Below are 23625 nucleotides of genomic sequence, written 5' to 3'. Positions count from 1 at the left end.
TTCTTACACCACTTTTTCACTTGCTCATAACTAGAGCCCTGCGTGGATACAAAAAAACAAAAACAAAACAAACAAAAAAGGTCCATGGATATAAACCAGATATCTGCAGATTTGCAGAACTCCAGATACAAAATTTGTATCTGTGTCTCATCCATGATTCACAAAAATGGTCCACGGATATCTGCATCCACAGGTGTGTGTATCCATAGATACAAAGCAGATATCTGCAGATTTGCAAGTCTCTACTCATAACTTCTTTAAAAAAAATCCTTTGGGGCTGAAACTTTCCATACTGAAAAACAGATTTTGCTAAAAAAAAGTTTGAGCAAAATGGGCTCTGCTGTTTTACGTGGTAAGTGAATTCTTGCTCCTTTCCCATGAATTCTAAAGTAAAATGTTGTGGCCATATAAGTAAAAAACGGCTGAAGCAAGAAACTTCAAACATGGCTTATTTTACAGTCTTTACTGAAAAAAGAAGAACAGGAGGGAGACTAACAAATTTATTAGAGCATAAGCTTTCGTGGACTACAGCCCACTTCTTCGGATGCATATACTATATGTATATAAGTATATAAGTAAGTGGGCTGTAGTCCACGAAAGCTTATGCTCTAATAAATTTGTTAGTCTCTAAGGTGTCACAAGTACTCCTGTTCTTCTTTTTGCGGATACAGACTAACACGGCTGCTACTCTGAAACCAGTCTTTACTGAAGGAGACAGACTTAAGACCTGGCTCCAACAGAGAGAAGAAGCCTCATTCTGGCTTTGGCTGAGTAATAGACCTAGTCCTTTAGGAGCTCATCAGCACTTGAGTGGTGACTTGGATTTGATAACTCTTTCTTCCATTGCCAAATAAATCCCATGGTACTACTAGCCCTTACAAGTCCGGAATCTTTTCATCATGGGGCTGTGTTGAAGAAGGTGACAGCTGCTCAGTCACTGTGCGTTGCTGATCTGCCTGGCCTGCAATAGGACTGCTTCATTCTTTTCCTTCTTCCCCTACAGGGGGAAAAAAATCCCTAAAGTAAAGGAAATATGGAGGGTAAGGCTGGGACAGAAAGGACTGGGAGGTGACCCAGGCAGAGACAGAGGGTGGCTTTGGGTGGGGGTGGGGCTGTCAAGGTGAGAAAGAGCGGGGAACAGACCAGTACTGGGGGTTAGGGAGAGACGAAGGGGCCCTGGGAATACAGAAAGCCCGGAGGGGGATTAGAGCAGAGCAGATGTGCGGTAGCCAAGTCGAGGGGAGGGAGGAACTGGGTGTTCCGTCAGACACGGCGGGGCGGGGCGCTCTCTGCCACCGGCTAACCGCCCTCGTGTGGACGGCTCCGCGAGAGCCCCTAACTCTCTGCCTCCGCCTCCCCTCGGCCACGTGGCCTGAGGGGCCTCTCACCCCGCCAGCCTGCAGGGCGGCCACAGGTATCCGTCGCGGAGGCAGAGGAGCGGCTCCTGGGGCTGAGGCAGCGTGAAGAGCCCTAGGGTTTAGGAGTGGGGACAGGGATCGGTGCCGGGGAGAGGAGCTCCCGAGGATCTGAAACACAGCGAATGAGGTGTAGGGAAAGGCCCGAGGGTGCAGGGGCTGCAGCATGAGGTGGGGGCGTTTCCTAGTGTTTGGGGGGGTGCAGACTGAGGGGTGGAGCCCCGGAATATGTGACATGAGTGGGTTTTTACTCCAAATTCAGTAGTTGGTGATACCACAAAAAACAGTCCTGGTATTTCGCTTGGAATGGCTGGAAGATGCACAATTGCCCAGCCTGGGCACTGACCCTGGAGCCTGGCTCACGGCACAAAGAGCTGTATTTCCCTTCATTTCTTGTATTTCTTGAGAGAGATCCCAAACCACATCTCTTTCAATGATGAGACAGCCTAAGAAGGCTTTGAAGGCCATGCAAAGGCAACATTGTCAGTAGCCTTGTCACAAACGTGTTTGATAGCAATTTTCTAATTAGATCTGCCAGGGAGCTGTTCACCACAGGTGCAAACTGTGAGCATTGAACTAGAAAGACACCTATTCAAAAGACTTTGCACTGCCTAGCTTACCTGATTCCTGCTGACTTCATTCATAATTTATCATGTTATTAATATTATGAAACCCTTGTTTTTAGGTTTAGGAGGATTTTTCTTTCCAAACATCTATTTGTACAAAGATGTAACAAGTAATGGGGAAAAATGCAGAGTTTGGAAGTGCAGTAATGATTATCTTTCCAGTGAGACATTGCATTTTATTAGCAATATCATTAAAACTTTACTGCAGGCACTGATTATATGCCTCTAATTTGTAATAAATCTAAAGCTAAGGGCTGACTGAACCTTTCATGTTATATAGGAACGTTAATCATAAAAAAAACACTTCCTGTTATTTGCCACTTTCAATAAAGTATATTGAGCCAAACAAATATGCAAACAGTAAATATAAAACAAAGCAGATGAAATAGGAAAGGCATGAAAATGATATTTTGGGTAGGATATGCTATTGTTTGAAAAATTAGCCAACGAGACTACAGAGTGGATTGTGCTGACACCTCTTCTCCCCTCTTGCCCCCCCCCCCCTCCTTTGGATGGACAAAGACAAACAAGCTGTTGGGAAATGGCTGATTTCTATTATGACTGTGTAAAGGGTATTTTCATTGTCAAATATGGTGAAAGGGGTATAAAGTCTCATTTTGTTCCCATTGACATCAGTAAGAATTTTGTCACTGACTTAATATGAAAACAGGATCACATCTCAATTTGCTTAATTATGAAGTGAGTATCACAGAGAACAATAAACTGACAGAATTCGTTGTGAAAATGTTTCAGAAACATAATTTATTTTTAATTTTTAGTGTGGACTGTATGATGGATACGAATCTTCAAAAGGATGATCTCACAGGAACAATTAAGTTCATACCTCCCCTGTACAAACAACGTTACCAATTCATTAAAGATTTAGTGATTAAATACAAACCTAAGAAGGTTGGTATGTTTGTTTTTTCAGAGCTTAAATTTTAAAAGATACAGTAAATGCTGGCACAAGACATCTAGAAACAGCAAATACCAGTGTTGTCTGACTTTCAGTGCCAAGAACCAGCACTTTGGGGAGTTCTGTTAAATCTGAGTTACCTTGGCAAACTATTCTTGGCAGCCATGTTTGGCTTTTTCCAGGCTCATACAACTAGTCAACTGAAGAAAAAACACTTGAACTCAAGTGTTCTTTGGAGCTTAAAAAACACAAATAAAAATATGACAGGTTTCAGAGTAACAGCCGTGTTAGTCTGTATCCGCAAAAAGAAGAACAGGAGTACTTGTGGCACCTTAGAGACTAACAAATTTATTAGAGCATAAGCTTTCGTGGACTACAGCCCACTTCTTCGGATGCATATAGAATGGAACATATATTGAGGAGATATATATACACACATACAGAGAGCATAAACAGGTGGGAGTTGTCTTACCAACTCTGAGAGGCCAATTAATTAAGAGAAAAAAAACTTTTGAAGTGATAATCAAGCTAGCCGAGTACAGACAGTTTGATAATAAGTGTGAGAGTACTTACAAGAGGAGATAGAGTCAATGTTTGTAATGGCTCAGCCATTCCCAGTCCTTATTCAAACCGGAGTTGATTGTGTCTAGTTTGCATATCAATTCTAGCTCAGCAGTTTCTCGTTGGAGTCTGTTTTTGAAGTTTTTCTGTTGTAATATAGCCACCCGCAGGTCTGTCACTGAATGACCAGACAGGTTAAAGTGTTCTCCCACTGTTTTTTGAGTATTTTGATTCCTGATGTCAGATTTGTGTCCATTAATTCTTTTGCGTAGAGACTGTCCGGTTTGGCCAATGTACATGGCAGAGGGGCATTGCTGGCACATGATGGCATATATCACATTGGTAGATGTGCAGGTGAACGAGCCCCTGATGGTATGGCTGATGTGTTTGCCTCTTGCTGGGCATCGGGTGGTTTTCTGAACATTTTATTGTTTTCTTTTGAGAGGAAAAAATATTTAAAAAGACTCTTTGAAGGGCTTAGTCCCAGCTCCTTCCCCTAAAGGTTTGTCTTCACTGCAATGTTAGCTTGAACTAACTCAGGTTTTGCCCCTAACCCAACTTCTGTCCACATAGAACTCAAGTTAGAGATTTTTAAGTGGTGCTTTAAACTCAAGGTAGCTTGTGGGTGTGGGGTTGAAACTCAAGTGCTGCTGAGGCTTGCTAGTAATACTGTGGGGATGCAGCAGCTCAAGTTACAACAACTCAGAAGCAGTTAATCCAATCACTCTACCTATATGTCTACTCTGCATCTGGAAACATGACTCGCAAAGTGGGTAGGAAGACTTGCACTAGCTTTGCTCGAGTTGGCATACTAAAAAAAATGTGATGGATATTGCATCACAGGTGGCAGCTTGGGGTAGCTCAGCCACGCTTGAGTGGCTAGCCTGAACTGCCATCCACGTTGCAACGGCCACACTGCAATTTTCAGCATGATAGCTTGAGCGATGCTAGCACATGTCTGTCTACTTGCATTGGGAGGCACACAGCCAGCTGCAGTATAGATGTACCCTGTGCTGCTAATCAAAATTACTACATACAGTGTTGCTTAGCAGAGTGGTTGCTCTCATCAAGTTAAGCAAACTGTTGCAATGAAGACAAGCCCTAGACATCTTTCACTATACTGTTTTGTAGTGCCAGTATAGTGCCAGGCTCATCTCTCACATTCACACAAAAATGAACACACACACAAAAGAAAGACATTAAGAATCTGGGATAGTGTTAGTATGCAATCATCTGGGCAAAAATAAGAGTCCTTTTTTTCCACTGGAAATTTAAGATGCCAAGGCACTTACTGTTTTAAAAAGCTTTGAAGATGAAAAATTAAAAGTGCTAACCTTTTTAATTTTTTAAGTTTTGAAATAAAAAAATGTTGGGATCTAGGGTTAACCTCAGTGTCCTCCCCAACATTTGGTCTCTGTGAAACAGATTTTAATGTCTCAGGGAATATGTGAGCTTTTGGCAGACATATAATGACAATTGTGTTTCTTATGTATTCATATTACCAACAGCTAATTTATTGCTTTATAAAGCACTTTTCTGTTCCACTTATGAGATCAGGGCATTTTGATCTGGTTTTGAACAGGATCAGTTCAGTAGCTCCGTTGCATCTGTATCTATAAAGCTTTGATGCTCCTGTCTTGGCAATGCAAAATTAAATTTTTTTTTTGGTAAATTAATTCAGTGTAAAAACTGGAGTTCTCTGTTTATCAACAGGTCAGATTTAGCCTCAGTAGAAACAGTTTTGGCTTCCCCACATCAGCTGAGCTTCAGTGTGCTTCAATCCTGATCTGCATGGAGTACCAGGGTGTAGAGTGGTTGTTTAGTTTGCATGCTCATCTAGTCCCTGAGATTACAATAGATACCCCCTCCCCCCAAAAAAAACAAAACAAAACCCAAAAAACCCAGCCTGAACTGAGACTACCAATTCATTGTTGATAGGGCCCTGCCTAGCTATCTAGATGGTGCTGGGCAGGTTCTTAACTTTATGCATTGTGAGTAGTCCCAATGAAATCAACGGACTACTCATTGCATAGAGTTAAGCATGTGCAGTGGTGCTGGAACAATTTTTATAGTGGAGCTGCTGAATGTGGAAACCATGTATTTGGGTTGGGGGATGGGGGTGCAGCAGCACCCCTAGTACCAGCACCTATGAGCATGAGTAAGTCTTTGCTGGATCGGGATCCAAACTATTGCACAGGAGTGAACCCTTATGCTCGTGTGGAGCCCTATTAACTGCATAAAGGCCAACCTGTGTAGAACAGTTTGCAGGACTGGGGCCTGCCTAAATGTCCTTTGTAAAGAATCTTTTCAATTCATGTAACTCTTGTAAAACTAAATTATAAAGTTTCATAGAAATGCCATGTATTTAATTCCTATTTCATAAAAATGTTGTTTAATATCAACGCAGAACATATTTTTTGAGTCACACAAATAATTTAAGAATTCGGGGTGTTAAAATGCCATTGTTTTCAAATCTACTTTATAGGTTGCAGACTTGGGATGTGCTGACTGTACATTACTCTGGATGCTGAAATTCTGCAAATGCATTGAGGTGCTAGCTGGGCTAGATATCAGGGAGAATGTGATGAAGGAGAAAATGTAAGATGCTTTTTGCATTATTTTTCTTAATAATTCAGTATTTGGTTCAGCCTAACAGCATGTTGCAGCAGTAGTTGTCAAGAGATTCAGCATAAGGATAAATGTAAAGTTATGAACTATTTGGTATGTAAAGATTGAGTATATTGGGAATTGGTATGGTGGTTTTGTAAAACTACTGGTATGCCATATGCTATTGTTGGCATCAAATCTGTTTAAGTTCTTATGTGGCACCCATCACTATGATTAGCTGAGCTCTTCCCAAAATTGACATTTGCATAAGTTATATTTTGCTCTCTTTTCTTTCCAATCAATATGGATTGGACGTTGTTGTTTCTGTTTTTATTGTGGGAAGGTGAGGTCAGAGAAATGGGGTTTGTATTTTGCTGAGAAAGCACAGGGGGGGTTGTGGTTATGTGAACTCTTCAGGACTGAGTTCCAAATTTATGGACCAGTTGGTGAAAAAGCTGTTTCCTGAACACAAAAGTTGAAGTTGAAAATACCATTGCGCCAGTGATAGCTGCAGGTTATAGATTGTACCACACACAAGTTTTCTTGGTGGTGGTTATTTACATGGGGTGAAGGAGCTTTGCATTTATTTATGTTATTACTGTATATGTTGTTTGATAATGTATAATTTAGAAACAAAATTTAAAAGGAAATTTACAAATGTCTTCAATAACCAATTTATTTTGGTTATTTTGTTTTGAAAGGAGGTTAATATGCATGCATAGTAACTTTTTAATTGGAAATTATAAGGATTTTTTTTTTAGTTTTGGTTTGGTTTTTGTAAGCATCTCAGTTTGCTATGTTTCTGGAACTCTGTTGCCATCAAAGCTGACAATAGCATCTCTTATCTTCAAAGATATCTGGCAACAAAGTAGGATTTTTGCAATCTTGGAGGACTATTGCTGAAGTCCAGTTCGTCCTTTACTTTCTTGTCTTATTGTAGATAGTCATGGCAGGTGGCTGCTCATTTGTATTAGGTTTGTTTCTTTTTCCAACAAACAATAAGAGGACTTCATAGATTCCAAGGACACACAACGTACTTCCATTTTTCAATTATGGGTTCTGCCTATGTCCAGGTCAAACTGCCTTTGAAGGGAAGAAATCACAAGTTTTTTTTGGCCACTTTTTTTTTTTTTGCCACATCAATTCACAAGAAATATGATAGGTTAACACAGAAAGAAGCAAAGAACTTCAAAGACAGTATATTAGTTGGAAACAAAGCAAAAGGCAGCTAAGAATGCTGCTTTCTTGTCAGCTTCCTTCCCCCATACTTGAATAGGTTTGGTGTGAACTTAGAACTGTACTCTCCTGACTGGTGGTGCAGTCTTCTTTTCAAGGTTGAGATTTGGCCCAGGTCCTCTTCTGCAACACACATGGTGAAAGACTCTTTAAGGTCAGGTCCTATAAAAGGGCTCAGATTTTTTTTTTTAATTCTGTATCAGTTCTCACTTGAGGCTTCATCACAGTCAAGGTTTCAGGCTCCACATTTAACTTAAATGTTATTTTTTCTGTATAGTTGTGAAGCTGAGTGTTCATCTACCATTTTTTCCTGTATCAGTCAACTACTGCAGCAACCATTTGTCAACCCCCCATTGTCCTGTGCCGTCCACATAGGACATTGTGGTTATGTTTTAGTCTTTTTAATATCTCCAGGCTGCAGTGATTGGGTAATAAGGAAAAATGTATGAAGAATCTTCATAATTTCAAAAGAAAAACAAAGTAAAAATAAGTTTTGGGTTTAAAATCATCAAGGCGAAACATCTAAGCTGTTTTTTTTTCCAGTCAGGAACTTATTGTTGGTCCCATAGATTTTAAACATTATCATAATTTAAAGATGGAGCCTCAGCCTGTGCACTTATTTATAGATTTCAATTACCTTCAGTCTTTACATAGTAGGTTTTTCTTTTGTTTGCTTCCTTTAAGTCTTGGATGTCTATTGACACACTCAGAAGATTATTGATTTATTGATATTTTTCTATGTAAGGGACTGCAGTGATTCCATCTTAAGCAACTATCCAGGAGGCCCTCAAAAATCATTTCCTAGTAAAAATGGTCTTTAATTAAAGACAGAATTGTACTGGAAACTGTTTTGTCTGTTAACTTTTTACCGAGGATAAGTACCTCTTAACTTTAATGTTTTTTAGGAAGATTGAGTCATATTAATTGTTCAGCACCAAACAGTTACAAATGCGTACTTATCCTTTTGTCTTGCATGTTCCTGTACCTGTTTGTTGCAGAACATGCTCATCTCCCATTGAAATCAACAGAGGTTAAGCGTATACAGCTTCTTACAGGAGGCCCTTATTAAGGAGAGACTCAGGACAAGAATCTTGTCTCAACCAGATCCTTCTTGTATTGTGTTACAAATTGAGTGAGGTTCCAATTTACTCAGTACTTAAAGAAACCTCAGATTAGTCACTTTAATTGATTTTATTAAATAATTTGTTAGTCAGAGCATAACAGAAAGGTACATTGTCAAGTCTGTGAGAACTGCTCCTTGCAGCCTAATGATTAGCTTGACCTATTTGTCTGGTTCTAATTTTGCTTACAACATGGCATATTTTATACAGGAATTGTTTACAGTTTGATTTTTTTAATTTCCTCTTTTTCACAGACAGACTTATTTTTAGCATATTTACAAACTTTCCAATAAATCTCCAATTGCATGATCAAATATCTGTTATTTACTTAATGTATTTTGCTAACCTAAATATCTGGTACTTGTTGGGGTTAGTGAAGAATATTGCTAACAATATTTATTCTTATTTAACAATTCCTGAGCTAATAATTTCTAGCAAGCTGGCATTTTCCTCCTCTTAGCACAACTACATAGCATATGGGTACACTTGCTCACATAGCCAAGCTAATAGCCTTTATAAGGATATAGAGTTTTTAGGTCAACAGCTGTTTAATTTTGAATGTTTTCCTAGGCATAGGTTGTCTCCCCTTCCTGCTGATTATCTGCAACCAAGTGAAAGATCTCTAACTGTGACCCTGCATCATGGCTCAGTTGCTCATAAAGATCCTTGCATGCTTGGTTTTGACTTGGTAACGTGCATTGAATTGTGAGTATTAAGCTTACGTACTCCATTTTTTCTTATCCAACACATTGTAAATATAAATATTCATAGAGCAGAATTCCACGTTTCATTCTGTTCTTCCTTTGCATTGTACTTTGTAATGTGGCAAGACTCATTGAGGTCAGGAGGGTTGAAATTAGAGTTTAAAGCCTTTACTCTTAGCAAACTTGTTCAATCCTGTACATTTAACACTTTCATAATTCAAATGGAAGATTAGCAGGATGTGGCTGACTTTTCTAATGTGTGAAGTTAATCATATTAGGAACCTGGGGCAGTGTGTGTCGATAGAAGGGTGAAAAAAAGTATGAAAGAGGGAGAGATTATGAAAAATAGTAAAGAATCACCTTCGACAACTTATATTTATTCACTTTGCAGCACATGACTAAAATATTAGGACATACATAGTCTAGTTGAATTGATTGTAGAGAAAGTCAAAAGACTCTGTGAGACTTTAAGGACCTATGTAATCCTATCCTTTTCAGAATAGAGCACCTGGAAGCAGCGGAACTGGAAAAGTTTCCAGAAGTGGTATTTGGTTTTATGGCTCCAGCCATGGTTGTAATCAGCACTCCAAACTCAGAATTTAACCCTTTGCTCCCAGGAGTGACACTGTTCAGACATTCAGACCATAAATTTGAATGGGACCGAGCACAATTTCAAAGTTGGTGAGTTTGCTGGTTACTGTACATTACATTATTTGTACTCAAAACAGTAAAAAGCAATGGTAGAGATTTCCTTTTTAAATACAGTTTATGTGTGAGGGTGGTTGGTGTGTTGAAAAGTGAGTGTCTTGGGCCCAAATAGGGATAATATGTTAATGAAATCCTTGTATACTGTTACATTAAACAGATAAGTGTGGGCTGGGGTTTTGTGTCAAGTTGCCACTGGCTTACTCTCATTGTAACAACAGTTGTTAAAATCTTAAACTTTTGGGTAAATATGCAGAAAAAGAAGGAAAAACAGCTAAAACATTTGAAATGTGAAGTTTTAAGTAAGATTTTCATTTTTAACAATATCCAATTTTCCCTTTAGCTGTAGAGATTTTTTGTGGGTAAAATACCCTGTTTTGACAGTCTTGGATGGTAGTAAATATGTTAATAACTGTCCTGTTTTGGGAAAAGAGAAGAATTTAGTTGTTCTGATTAGGAGCTATTGTTGTTTAAAGTCCAGTCCTGTTTCCTTGAAGACAAAACAAGACAAATACACACAAATGGGAACAGAAAAGAATACCAAATATAGAAAATGCCGCTTCTGTCTCTGGTGCTGACTCTCACTTGCAGCTTCACTACTGGAGAAACACAGGTGCATAACACATGCTCTTATCAGCCAGTCCAAGGCCTGGCAAAATGGTACCAGCTTTGGGTTGTTTGGGGGATTGCTTTTAGCTGCCTCACTAGTTGTGAGCTCACAGCTTTGTTGCAAAAGATGCAGACTCTTATTAAACAGAAGGCAAAAAAGAGAGATAGAAAAGAGGAAGAAATAAGTTGCAAGAAGGAAAAGAACTCACAAGGGAAAGGGTGTGAGCAGGAACCCAACTCTTACATTCCAGGTAGTCTTCAGGATTTCTGGTGGTGGCAGCGGTTCTCTCTCTCTTTGGCCTTTTCTGGTCAGGATGTTTAAGAACATAAGAATGACCATACCGGGTCAGTCCAAAGGTCCATCTAGCACAGTATCCTGTTTGCCAACAGTGGCCAATGCCAGGTGCCCCAGAGGGAATGAACAGAACAAGTAATCATCAAGTGATTCCCTCCCCCCCCCCGCTGATACCTCTCCACTGGGTGCCTGAAACAATGCACCCATGGTGCTGGGGAGGGCCTCTTATCACAGTTCTTTTAACCTAACCAATTCAGTTTGAACCAGTCGATTTGTCTTTACCTTTTGCTGACAATTTTAGGTAACAGTTTGAATTGGACTTCTGTTATCTTGGACAACTTAGATAAAGGACTTTGCACAGCAATGTGAAAAAATAAAAAAATAAAACCATCTCCCAGGTTATTATATTGTTAAGGTTCTAATTTAAATTGGGAGATTCTCATGTCTGTCTTGGAAACTTTTTTCCATAACTACTTTTATTTATTTTTAGTAACTGCTGTATGAACTGCTATTCTGGCCTTGAATTTTCTGAGGCTTGTGGTCTGCAATTCATCCTTCTGTTAACTATACATCTGTGATGGTTCTTGTTTAAGTGATGGTCCCTATTATATTCCTCTCAGCTATGTGCCTAGAGCCAGAGCTTTTTCAAAGGACTAATGTCTGTTGGTCCATGCATGCGCCTTTGCACGGTCTTGTGGTTTCGCCCAAGGTGACCGTGTCTTCAGTTCCTTCTCACCACTGTATGGTCTGAGTTGGAACTTCTGCTGGTCTCTTGTCTTTGGTGATGCATTTTCCAAACTTTTCAGGAAAAAAATGTTTTGATTTTTGTACAGAGTCAGGATTCTTACAGTTTTCATAGTAGTTTTCTTGATTCTAGAGTTTTTGTAGGTTTAAGGGCTGGAAACACTGCTTTGGCAGTTTCCTGCCAAACAATTCCTAAACCATCCCTCTCTGCTCTCCCAGTGTCCAGTTTTGGATACCGTATATAGTCAAGGGTTGTTGTTTTTTGCTGTTTTTGTAGTACTGTAATTTTCTTCTTTCTGAAAGTTCTGGTATGCTTAAAGACTTTGGGTGCCGCTTTTGCAGTTTCCCACCAAATTATCTTCATCCCACCATCCAGGTTGAGATACTGGATTATGCTGAAAAGGCTGGGATTCAAAGTCTGTAGTTTCTGCCCTCATCGGTTTTCACTCAGTGATGAGCATCAATGTTGTCTGTACTGTTTGGGGGTAACCCACACTACGTCCAGGTACAGTGTCTGCCTCTCCTTCCCTGTTCGTACTTGGGAAAGCAGTCTTCTGTCTTATGAAGCACCTCATGGAAGTCGCCATGGGGCCACAGATCCCCCCCCCCTTTACACCTGCCTGAACAGTCCAAGAGTGTGCCTCCTACTGTGGAGCCTGAGTCTGGCTCTGCTGGTACAAGTGCTATGGACCCCGCACCAAGGCCTAGCCATGGGTCACGGAAGCATGTGCATAAGCATGGCAGGAAGTCCTCCCCTTGAACAGTACTGAATGCACTTGGTACCAATGCATGCAAAATGTCTAGTACAGTAACTCCTCACTTAAAGTCGTCCGGGTTAACATTGTTTTGGTGTTAAGCTGCTCGTTTAAAGTTGTGCAATGCTCCCTGTAGCGGGGTGGTCACCCGCTCCTGTCCTGAAGGGCAGGACTTGGTGCCCATTCACAAGACGTCACCCTTGTTGACTGGTTGGATCGAATCAACTACATCTTCCCTCCCCTACCAGTCTTGCCACGTGTCCTTCACAAACTCTGACAGGAGAGGGTGATGGTCATCCTGATCGCTCCATTCTGGCCTTGCCAGTTCTGGTTTCCTCTTCTTCACCATATGTTGAAGCATCCTCCCCTCCCGCTACCGACTTTTCTGGTACTGCTCACACAACATAACAGCAGACTGTGTCACCCGATCCAGGGATGCTTCACCTGACAGCTTGGTTTTTGGATGAACACCTCTGCTAGCACAGGAGTGTTCGTCAGCAGTTTGAGATGTCCTCTCAAATAGCAGGAAGGACTCCACAAGACAATCCTATCAAGCCAAATGGGCACGTTTCACTTCTTGGGCCCAACAGAGAGGTCTTGTCTTGTTCCTGAGGCTGTGGACATCCCAATGCTCATAGATTATTTCCTCCATCTGAAAACTTCAGGGTCGTGCTCAGCTCCATCAGGGTGGCACGCAGCAGCTATTAACACTTTCCACCCTCTGGTAGAGGGACATTCGGGTTTTTACCCATCCTCTGACGGATTCTGGAAGGGCCTTGTATGTAAATACCCGCCCATTCAGTCTATAACTTCCCAGTGGGAACTCAACCTAGTTCTTATGTCATTAGTGAACTCCCCCTTTGAACCTCTGGCTTCCTAATCTTTTTTCGTCCTTTCTATGAATATCGCCTTCCTGGTTGCTATTACCTCTGGTGAACTGGGGGCCATGGTGGCAACTCCCCGCTTTCATCACGTTCAATAAGGACAAAGTTTCACTGCACCTGCATCCCAAATTTGTACCAAAACTGGTTTCCCGCTAAACCAACCATCCATCTACCCACTTTTTTTCCTAAACCACATACCTCAAATGATGAACAGCAACTTCACTCTCTTGATGTACATAGGACCCTGGCCTTTTACCTACAAAGGAAGAAGCCATCCTGGAAATCTCCCAGACTGTCATCATAGCAGAGAAAATTAAGGTGCAGGCCATCTCTACCCAGAGAATCTTGAAGTAGGTCTCAGGGTGCATTATGCTCTGCTATCAATTATCGGGATGGTCCCCACCAGGTGGGATGCAGGCCCATTCCATGAGAGCACAAGTATCAACTACCGTTGTGTGCCACGACTGCCCCTTGAAGATATATAGAAGGCAGCCACGTGGAGTTTAGTACACAGCTTTTCTTCTCATTATGCTCTAGTGCATAATTCGGCGATGGATGCCTTGTTTGGCACAGCGGTCCTCTGTTCCACAATTTTGTCATTTTCCTCGCAACCACCGCCTATCTAGGCACTGCTTGTTAATCATCCTCCGTGGAATACAAGAAGGACCATCACTTGAAGAAGAAGAGGATGTTACTTACCTGTAACTGGAAGTTTTTCGAGATGTGTGGTCCCTATCTGTATTCCAATCCCACCTTCTTTCCCCTTTGCTGCAGATCTGGTAGATGTGTGGTGGAGAAGGAACTGAAGATGTGGTCGGTCTGCCCCACCCTTTATCGCCTCAGGTGAAACTACGAGGAGGTGCAAGGGTGCATGCATGGACAGACGGACGTTGCTACTTAGAAAAAGCTCCAGCTCTGGGTGCCTGGTACATGCACATAACCCTCAGTGAACTACAGATAGGGACCACACATCTCAAAGAACTTCCAGTTACAGGTAAGTAACTTTCCCTTCTTGGGATACCCAGGACTGTGAGTCACCTTATTACCCTGACCTCCAGTGAGGAGGAGGCTTGCTTATGTTTAACTGGATGTCATCTGCTTGACAGTACCAGCCTGCTAGTCACACATGCTCTCTCTTCTGGGGTATGCCAGCCTTACTTTGCCTTACAGATTAATAATAGGTGTGACTCAGTCACACTACCCCTGTAGTGCCAGCCTCTTATCCACTGAACACTCACAGAAATACCAGGTCTGCTGTCACCAAGGAAAAAGTACACACAGCAACTTGTAGGATTCAACTCAGGTTCAGCACCTAGCTTAATATCACAGCACTCTGATATATTTATAGTGAAATCAAGGATAAGTTTATGACCCAAGATTCAAGAAATAGTAAGGATATTGGAAGAAAAAAAAAGGCAGCATGCTTTCTAGAGACTAAACTTAATTGAACAGGCTAATCTCCTGTCACCCCAAATGTCCTCTGAAGCATTTGAGTCAAGGATGGTTAAGATCCTATTTTCATGAATCTAAACACACTGCCTGTTTACTTCCTCAGTGAGGGAGGGTGAGGTGTATTCTCTGTTCCCCAAATATAGTCCAGCAAACCTTTGAAGTGTGGCTCAAGACAAGGTTCTCTTCCCCCATTGCGTGCTCTTTGTGGTTCACTTCATATCTTTCTGTTGATTTTGTATGTAAATGTGCCTGCACTGTGTTAGCTTACAATGCTTAATTTACATGCCAACGGAGACAGAGGAATAAACATCTTTTCTGTCAGGAAAACTCTTTGCCTCTGCTGTGATACAGATGCTAAGAAATATTTTCAGTATACACCTATAACTCCTTACATAATATTTGTACCTACATTTCACAACAATATTAATGACCTGTGTGACCCTGGCTTTCATTTAAGGCATCAGATGACCTTCTTTGGTAAACCAGAATGTACATACTAGAATTAGGATATTCCTGTAACTCCCTTGCCAGTTGGCATTGAGGAGTTCTTATGTCACAACATCTGTCTGTGTTTTTGGTGTAATAAATATAGGAAAATATTTAAATTTTGTGTTATGAATTGTGTGAGTCTTGCATTCCTGATCTTCTGTGGCAGAAAATTCTACAGCTGGGTGCTTTGTCTCCAGTGAGCTTCTTCTTAGGTTCGCCAGCTTTATCATACCCATTGGCCACTGTATCCTTGGAATAGTGCAGAGGAAGAGAGGTGGCCCTTTTAGATCTCTTTCTCACCTTAATATGATTCCCATGCACAGTGTTATGGACCTGAGATGTCTCCGTTCTCCTCAGCTGTATAAGATTCCAAGACTGTCACTCTGAAGCCTTATTATGTCTGTAGAGTCAGTGAGAAGTGATGGGAACTGCTACAAGCATGCTTGCAGCTGTTTTCCTTGCATCACACTGACTCAACATTCTAGGCTTCTTTTTTTGTTCAGAATATCATCAGGTTGGTTTTGCAGCCTGCTACTGTCCAGTTTTTAAGTTCTTAGCCATTTTGACTTTACAAATTAAATCTATTAGATAGCAAGGCATGTATCTATGCCATGCCAAGAGTCCCTAGAAGACCATTGTGATACCAGAGGTAACTAAACCAATCACCACCCCCTCATACAGCTATATTGCATATAGCAGTTTAATTGGTTGTATAAGGGAGACTGCACAGATGAGGGAGACATGACCCAACTGCCAGTTTTTCAAATCCATCCACACAGCAACACAACCAGCACACACAATAACCTTAAGCACACGCAGCTTCTCACTGCAGCATATATCCGTCATTCTCTATATGTACAAATCAACACAAATCTCCAAGCACATCTCCCCCAGACACAAATCAATGCAACCACTTACACAAAAACACAGCCAGCATACACAGTAGCCCCAAACACACACAGTCCCTCACCACAGCACACACCCTTTATTTACTACCTACACAAATAAATACAAATCTTGCAATACAACACAACCACCCACACAACAACACAACCAGCACACTCTAACCCCAAACATCACTCTGAAGCCTAGAATATTGAGTAAGTGTGATGCAAAGGAAGAAGCTGCAAGCATGACTCTAAAGATTCTTTTGTTTAGAATATCACCAGATTCAATAATCACTGGGATTCATGGTCTGGTACCATCCAAATTTTAAGTTCTCAGCCATTATGAATTCATAAATTACACCTCTATAACAGTGTGGGCTTTCAGATACTAGTATAGCTATACTGGGCCTGCAGACTTAGAGATAGATTCAAGCATGTATTTCTATCATTTAGCCAGTATTGTCTTTTTTAAATGCACTCTTCTCAAAAGATAATAGTGTGATTAAATTCTGAAAACTTAACAAAGTACAAAAAGCTGATGTTTTCTATAAGCTGTTGTATTTTTATTCATTCTGTCTGCTTTATAGAGAGAGAGAGAAAGAGAGAGGGCATAATAATGAATATGTATATTTTCCAGCAGGTGCTTGCGAAATATTAAAGGAATTCTGGTTTATTTAAAAATGCAGAGATAACAATTTAATCCAGTGGTGGGCAAACTTTTTGGCTTGAGGGCCACATCTGGGTGGGACATTGCATGCAGGGCTATGAATCTAGGGCAGGGGGTTAGGGTGCAGGAGGGGTGTGGAGTGTACGAGGGGGCTCAGGGCAGGGGGTTGGGGTGTAGGGAGGGGTTCGGAGTGCAGGAGGGAGCTTGGGGTAGGAGGTTGGGGTGCAGGAGGGGTGCGGAGTGCAGCGGGGGCTGAGGGCAGGGAGTTGAGGTGCGGGGTGCAGCAGGCTGGGTGCTCCGGCCCAGCACCAATTACCTTGAGCAGCTCCAGGTGGCAGCAGTGCGCAGCGGGGCTCAAGCAGGCTGCCTGCCTGCCCTGCCCCCACGCTGCTCCCGGAAGCAGCAGGCACCACGTCCTGCGGCCCCTGGGGGAGAGGGGAGCAGAAGGCTCCGTGCACTGCCCTCGCCTGCAGGCACCGTCTCCTGCAGCAACCATTGGCCTCAGGGACATGGTGCCGGCCACTTCCAGGAGCAGCGCGGGGTCAGGGCAGGCAGGGAACCTGCCTTAGCCCCGCGGTTCCACAGGGATGGCAATCCCACAGGCTGGATCCAAAGCCCTGACAGGCCGGATCAGGCCCATGGGCCATAGTTTGCCTACCCCTCATTTAATCTTATTTCACAGTACTACAGACTAAGGCTCTCATCCTGAAAATGCTTATGTATGTGCCTAAATTCAAGCACATGAGTAGTCCCATTGAAATAAATATTCTTGAAGTTAAACAAGTGCATAAGAGCTAGCAGGATCGGGGTTTTATTTTTTGCACTGGTGTTCATATTTCTACATCACATTAAAAATATGACCATTCAATATAATAAGATTACATTATTTTTCTTAGGGCAGTAGCTGCAGCTACTAGCTATGATTATACAGTGGAATTTACTGGACTTGGGACCTCACCACCTGGAACTGAGGATGTTGGGTTTTGTACCCAAATAGGTGTGTTTGTGAGAAAATATCCAAAGAATGGTGAAACTGTTAACTCTGAGAAACACACGGAACATGCTTACAAAACTGTAAGTATCTCCGGCTCTCCCTTTACATATCCATGTAGTTTACTTTGTATAGGGATCAATAAATAACAACAAAGGGACAATTTTGTGAGACAGAATCATAAGGGTTATGTGTATACTAGAGTCGACTATTGCTACATGCTACAGTGGCTCAGCTGCAGTGCTTCAGTGTAGATACTGCCTACGCCGACAGGAGGGGTTCACAGCCCTGAGCCATAGCTATGCTGATGTAAATTCCCAGTGTAGACCAGCTCGTACTCAAGAGCATTGAGAAAAGAATAAGCCTGTGATTATGTTTTTAAAAATACCAAACATTCAGACTGACGTTATGACTTCTTGCCTGTGGCAGGGAGATCCATGCCCAGAATCTGGTCAGCTGCCATGGTCCCGGCAGGGAGTCGGACCCTGGGAACCAGTAGGACTCCCAGCAGGTAGTGGGAAGCTCGGGCAGCAGTCCAAGCCGGGAGCCTAGGTGGCAGCCCACCTTGGAGCAGAGACCGGGTAGCACCCTGGCTCGGGAGCCGGCTTTCTTGTCAATTTCACGACTCCAGCAGAGCCATGAAATTGACAATTATGACAGCCAACAGCCACTGTAAGGAATGCAGTGGCTACACAGACACTGCATCACCCTCATTACAATGATATAAGCCCTACGCCTCTTGTTGAGGTTGTTTTAGTATGTCGGCATAGCAGGTGAGTTACATTGGCGGGAGGAGCATTTCAGTATGTACACTGCCGCTGTTTTGTTGCCAAAAGCTGACTTTTGTGTAGTGTAGACAAGGCCCAAGTCTGTTACTGTCTGCCTTCTGCTTGTCTTTCTCACACACTCTTATCCAAAACAGTACTCAGCAATGCCTCCCACCCATATAGTTCAAATTATTGAGTGGCCTTGGATATGCCTTTGTTTTGGGCGGTGACGTTTGTGTGCTTTGTTTTGGAGACTTCTGTTGTTTCTGGGTCTGTCATAATGTTAGATATTTTGGGTTTTTGCACATTGTAAAGGTTTTCAAGGCAGTGTACCCAAGTCTTAAAGATGAAAAGTACCTACAGAATGCAGTGGTCAGTGAAGTTCTTTTCGGAGCAGACATCATTAAAAGACGACTACTGGGCAATTTCAAGTCTGAGTGGAAGGATCATAGAGATGGCCTTGAGACAAAATTCAAATTCCAGCCATTTAAATATTTCATGAGGCGTTCAAAGAACCTTCCTCTAGCTGAAACTGAAAAACTTGCTGCTGATAGAAGCACGGAGCCATTCATTGATGGAAACACAGTTTATATACCTCTGGCAAAAATCTTTTCTATTCCCAAAGTGAATCAACTTTGTGGCACCTTTGAGAAGTTAAGCAAGCTTATTGCTGGCAAAGTAGCACTGAGCAATGATGGTTCTGCTGTGATAGTCACTATCGAATATGAAAATGAAGAACAAGAGAATTAGAAAACACTTCAAACTGTGGTGACAAAGAAAACCTTGTTAGTAGATTCATGCCGATGTTATTTCTATATAGTGACTAGTTACCGCACTCACTTATAATATTTTTTTAGTTTTAAATATTTCCAGCGGGACCTAGAATTTTTGCTTGTTAAAGGCAGCACCTTTAAGGATTATAGGGCAGATTTTCAAAGGCACAAAAGGGAGCAGTTAGGCATCCAACTGCCATTGAAGGGCAATAGTTTATTTAGCCATGTTTTGTTTGCTTTCCCCTTATTTATCTCTCAAGTATCATAATTACACTCTTTTAGGTATGTTGGGAGTATATATACAGATTTCACTAGCTTCCTCTAGCTGAAACTGAAAAACTTGCTGCTGATAGAAGCACGGAGCCATTCATTGATGGAAACACAGTTTATATACCTCTGGCAAAAATCTTTTCTATTCCCAAAGTGAATCAACTTTGTGGCACCTTTGAGAAGTTAAGCAAGCTTATTGCTGGCAAAGTAGCACTGAGCAATGATGGTTCTGCTGTGATAGTCACTATCGAATATGAAAATGAAGAACAAGAGAATTAGAAAACACTTCAAACTGTGGTGACAAAGAAAACCTTGTTAGTAGATTCATGCCGATGTTATTTCTATATAGTGACTAGTTACCGCACTCACTTATAATATTTTTTTAGTTTTAAATATTTCCAGCGGGACCTAGAATTTTTGCTTGTTAAAGGCAGCACCTTTAAGGATTATAGGGCAGATTTTCAAAGGCACAAAAGGGAGCAGTTAGGCATCCAACTGCCATTGAAGGGCAATAGTTTATTTAGCCATGTTTTGTTTGCTTTCCCCTTATTTATCTCTCAAGTATCATAATTACACTCTTTTAGGTATGTTGGGAGTATATATACAGATTTCACTAGCTGTAACTGAGTCCCCCGAGACTAGTCATGTGAATGGTAGTGTAGTAGAGCACTACGGCTTCACCACCTATCTAGCTATAGGTTTCACATATTGATTCTAATGCTAAAACCTAGACAACAGTTATAATTATAGCATATGTCGCTATAAAACAAGCTGTTGGGTAAGGAGGACCAAAATGTTAATATTTTTGGTAAAATTTACCTACATTTTTTTTGTTTGTAAGTTACATTTTTTTTTTTGGTTCAAAGGGTGAATGTGAAGACAGAAATGGAAATTCAGAAAGCCTATCTTATTGATCACTGTATAGTGTAGCTGGAAGAGAAATAAAAGCAGCAGGTAGAAGACATGTAGCAGGATGGGAGGGGGGAGAGAGGAGGGGGAAAAGCATAAATTTGGACTAATACAGAAGTAAAAATATTCCTGTAGAATCAGCCACTAATGGAGAGATGGGCATAGCCATTGTACCAGTTCTTATATGTTTTCTTTCTCCTTCCCTTTTTTGGTCATCTTATTGTAGCAGCACTGATCCCATGGACATAACTTGATGGAAACATAGGGATGTGTCCTCCTCTGTACCTGTGTAAGGCCCATTAACGTGAGAGTCTCACAACTTTAGGTGGTGTTTATTAAAAAAAACACTTTTCATGGATGTCATTGCAACCCAGAGCACAGTTTTAGGCTTGGAGAAAGTCAAATGCTTCTTCTAGGTTAATGGGAAAAGTGGTACAGCTAGTTAGTTCGTGGTGGCAGGAGAAGTTCAATGAGAATAATCTGATGGGAAAGTAGTAGGCATTAAAATATAAAAGTACTGTATTTCTAAATAAAATGTGTTCCCACCGATTTCTGTTAAATATCTTTGACTTCTGTTTATTTTATTAAAGATTTTAAAACTTCCTAGAGCTGCTTTAAGGAAAAATTACCCTCAAAGTAATAAGTAATTGTTCCCTAAAAATACATGCTATTCCTAATACTTCCAATAGAAATAGAAGGCTGTGCAATACCTGTGATAGTGGAGCAGTGTGATTTAGGCCATGGAGATGATTCTACTAGAAAGAGCTGGCCAGCCTGCCTTATGCAAGGATATATCACACATATAAATGTGTAGTAAACAAACAACTAACTATTTATTAATCTCCAAGAACTAAAACTGTTATGTATGCACAAGAATAGCATGTTCACACATGTTGCAAAATTTCCCCCTCAATTTTCTCCTTTGTCCAAGGTAAGTAATATTTTTGATGTGACTAGGTCAAGCCACATGGTTTTCTTTTGTTAATATCTGATAAATGCTAAAATGTTTCTCATGGGTAATGCATAATTAACTAGTGAACAGGCCTCACTCTTTGGATGCTCCCACTGATATCTCTGGCAGATTTCGGGGGGGGGGGCAAATGCTGCAGGATCAGGCCTAACGTTTGTGAGATATTTACAAAAATGTAAAGCAGTTCTGTGTAAAGACTAGTGTCGTAGAGGATGACCTTTGCTCCACCTTCAGAATCTGTGGGTGGGGAGGCTCCTGTCTCTTCTGGCCCTCCTTCAACTCTCAAATCATTCATGGTGAAAGACCAGACAGAAAAGGGGGGCAGTAACTTAGAGCAGAGGGATAGGTTCAGAATCTACAAGTAGGATGAGTTTCTCTGAAAGAGACAAATGCTTTGAAGCATTCCACCTCCCTCCAAATGCTTTTATAACTTCTTGATACTTTTACTTTGTTTTGTGTAGAATTTTTTCATCCCTGTTAAACAGCTATGCTTACTAAACGTTAACTTGTAATCAAAACTATTTAGAACTACTTCCTCAGTGGTTTATTTTTTTTGGCTGCACAGTTATCTTGTAAAATGCCTTAAATGTTACACATGTGAACTTCAAAGCTTGTAAATAAACTGTTCTTTGGCTAATAATGAGCCTGTTTAATTAGTGCAGAGTTCAGTACCATTAGCTTGGCCATTTTTTTTGAAGATATCCCTGCAACTCAGTCGTGTACTGTAAGGCACATTTAGCAGTTACTATATCTGTTAAGGTTTTTTGTCCCCCGCCCCCTTCCTTCCTTCCCCACTCTGTTTTTTCTTGTTGGTATTTCTTTATTTAGTGTACTTTGTAGCCTAGTCATTTAAAATAAGGAACAGGTGGTTCTGGCAGAATTGGAACAACATTTGCCTTGAATATTATGTTACATTACATCTAATTATAGGGGTGCTTATAGAAACACTTACTTTTCTTGGAAAGATCAGACCCTTAACATTTTGTTCTGTAAACCCAGTTGGAAATTGGTCTATGTGAATAGTGGGTTGGCTACCTTTATCCCAAAGGATTTATAATATCCTCCAAAAAACTCAACTTACACAGAGCAGCATTGATTAGTTTTTCCTTCTATAATCTTGACTGTTAGGACTTAGTACTGGATGTTAACATCTTAAAGGGAGAAGAAGGAATCCAAGAATAAATAAATTGTGCTTCTGTGATGCCTTTCATGGGAAGACAAACCACCTCATAAATGTTAAGACATATAAATCCCAGTGAGGTAGGTAGGTAAGCTTCTTTGTAAAAGTGTTCAGAGTCATGGTGAAGTCATGTGACTTGCCCAAGCTATTACAGCAAATCAGTGATAGCCTAAACCATGGTTCTATGTCTACAATACCACTTATGTGACTTAGGAGTGTGATATGTCACTCAGGGGGGTGGCTTAAGTTACACTGATGTAAGGACTGGTGTGGATTGTGCTATGTTGGCAAGAGAGCTTCTCCCTCCGACAATGCTACCACTGCTCGTTCATCATCATCATCACGTTCCTATTACGCCTCTGGTGTTTAGGGCAGTGACGAAGCTCCTCCACTCCTGTCTGTTTCTGGCATGTCTTTCAGTGGTTCCCCAGCTGTGCCCCAGGTTTTTCAGCTCAGCTTCCACAGCTCTTCGCCATGTTGTTTTCGGGAGGCCTCATTTTCGCTTGCCTACAGGTGTCCATCTTATTGGTACTCTGTTGATGGAATCAGTTTCCATCCGAAACACATGGCCAATCCATTTCCAATGGCTCCTGGCAATGATAGTGCTCAGATCCTCTTGGCTGCACTGGGTCAAGAGATCTTGGTTTGAGATTGTTCTGGGCCAAAAGATACAGAGGATTTTTCTGAGGCAGCTTGTATGAAATGAAGACAGTTTGGACATGTCATACTTTATAGTGTAGAATGCTGGGGAATGAGAAAGTAGTGTTGAAAGTACGCAGCTCTGATAAATCTTGAGTTTGGTTTTGGTGTTGTATTTTGATGATTTCTAGACCGTATTTAAGCTCCTGATGGTGGTCCTGGCTTTACTGATTTTGTTCCGGATGTCCTGGCTTGTTCCACCGTCCTGGCTGATGGTGTTGCCCAAGTACGTGAACGTTTCTACATTGGTGAGAACATAATCCTCTATCCGTACTGGTGATGGTGAGGCAATATTAAAGGTCATGATATCTGTCTTATTGCGGTTGATTTTCAGTCCAATTTGCTGGCTGAATGTGTTGAGTCTAGTTGTTTTTTCTTGTATATGGTGTTAGA

At 41.3% G+C, this 23625-nt stretch overlaps 1 protein-coding gene across 2 annotated transcripts; it reads left to right on the top strand.

Annotated features, from left to right (window-relative positions):
* The first annotated feature begins 1274 nt into the window (after nt 1-1274).
* On the top strand, nt 1275-21991 carry HENMT1 (HEN methyltransferase 1). Of its 2 annotated transcripts, none has more exons than XM_065554312.1 (8): nt 1275-1586; nt 2821-2950; nt 6004-6116; nt 9053-9187; nt 9685-9867; nt 17570-17747; nt 18747-19486; nt 20059-21991. In XM_065554312.1, exons 1-7 carry the CDS (start codon nt 1582-1584, stop codon nt 19179-19181), a joined length of 1179 nt encoding a protein of 392 aa, XP_065410384.1. In that variant the 5' UTR covers nt 1275-1581; the 3' UTR covers nt 19182-19486; nt 20059-21991. The 2 variants fall into 2 exon arrangements, with proteins under 2 accessions (XP_065410384.1, XP_065410385.1); XM_065554313.1 differs by having other exon boundaries at nt 1281-1414.
* Nucleotides 21992-23625: the final 1634 nt, after the last annotated feature.

This window comes from Chrysemys picta, chromosome 8 (assembly GCF_011386835.1).
Source record: "Chrysemys picta bellii isolate R12L10 chromosome 8, ASM1138683v2, whole genome shotgun sequence".
In the NCBI taxonomy this organism is placed as follows: domain Eukaryota; kingdom Metazoa; phylum Chordata; order Testudines; family Emydidae; genus Chrysemys; species Chrysemys picta.
Note: the sequence above shows the minus strand (reverse complement) of the source record. Positions and strands in the feature narration are given on the sequence as shown.

Coding starts and splice junctions, on each gene's coding strand:
- HENMT1 (XM_065554312.1), top strand. Junction 2,951..6,003: donor TTAAATACAAACCTAAGAAG/GTTGGTATGTTT, acceptor TCTACTTTATAG/GTTGCAGACTTGGGATGTGC. Junction 17,748..18,746: donor CGGAACATGCTTACAAAACT/GTAAGTATCTCC, acceptor CACATTGTAAAG/GTTTTCAAGGCAGTGTACCC.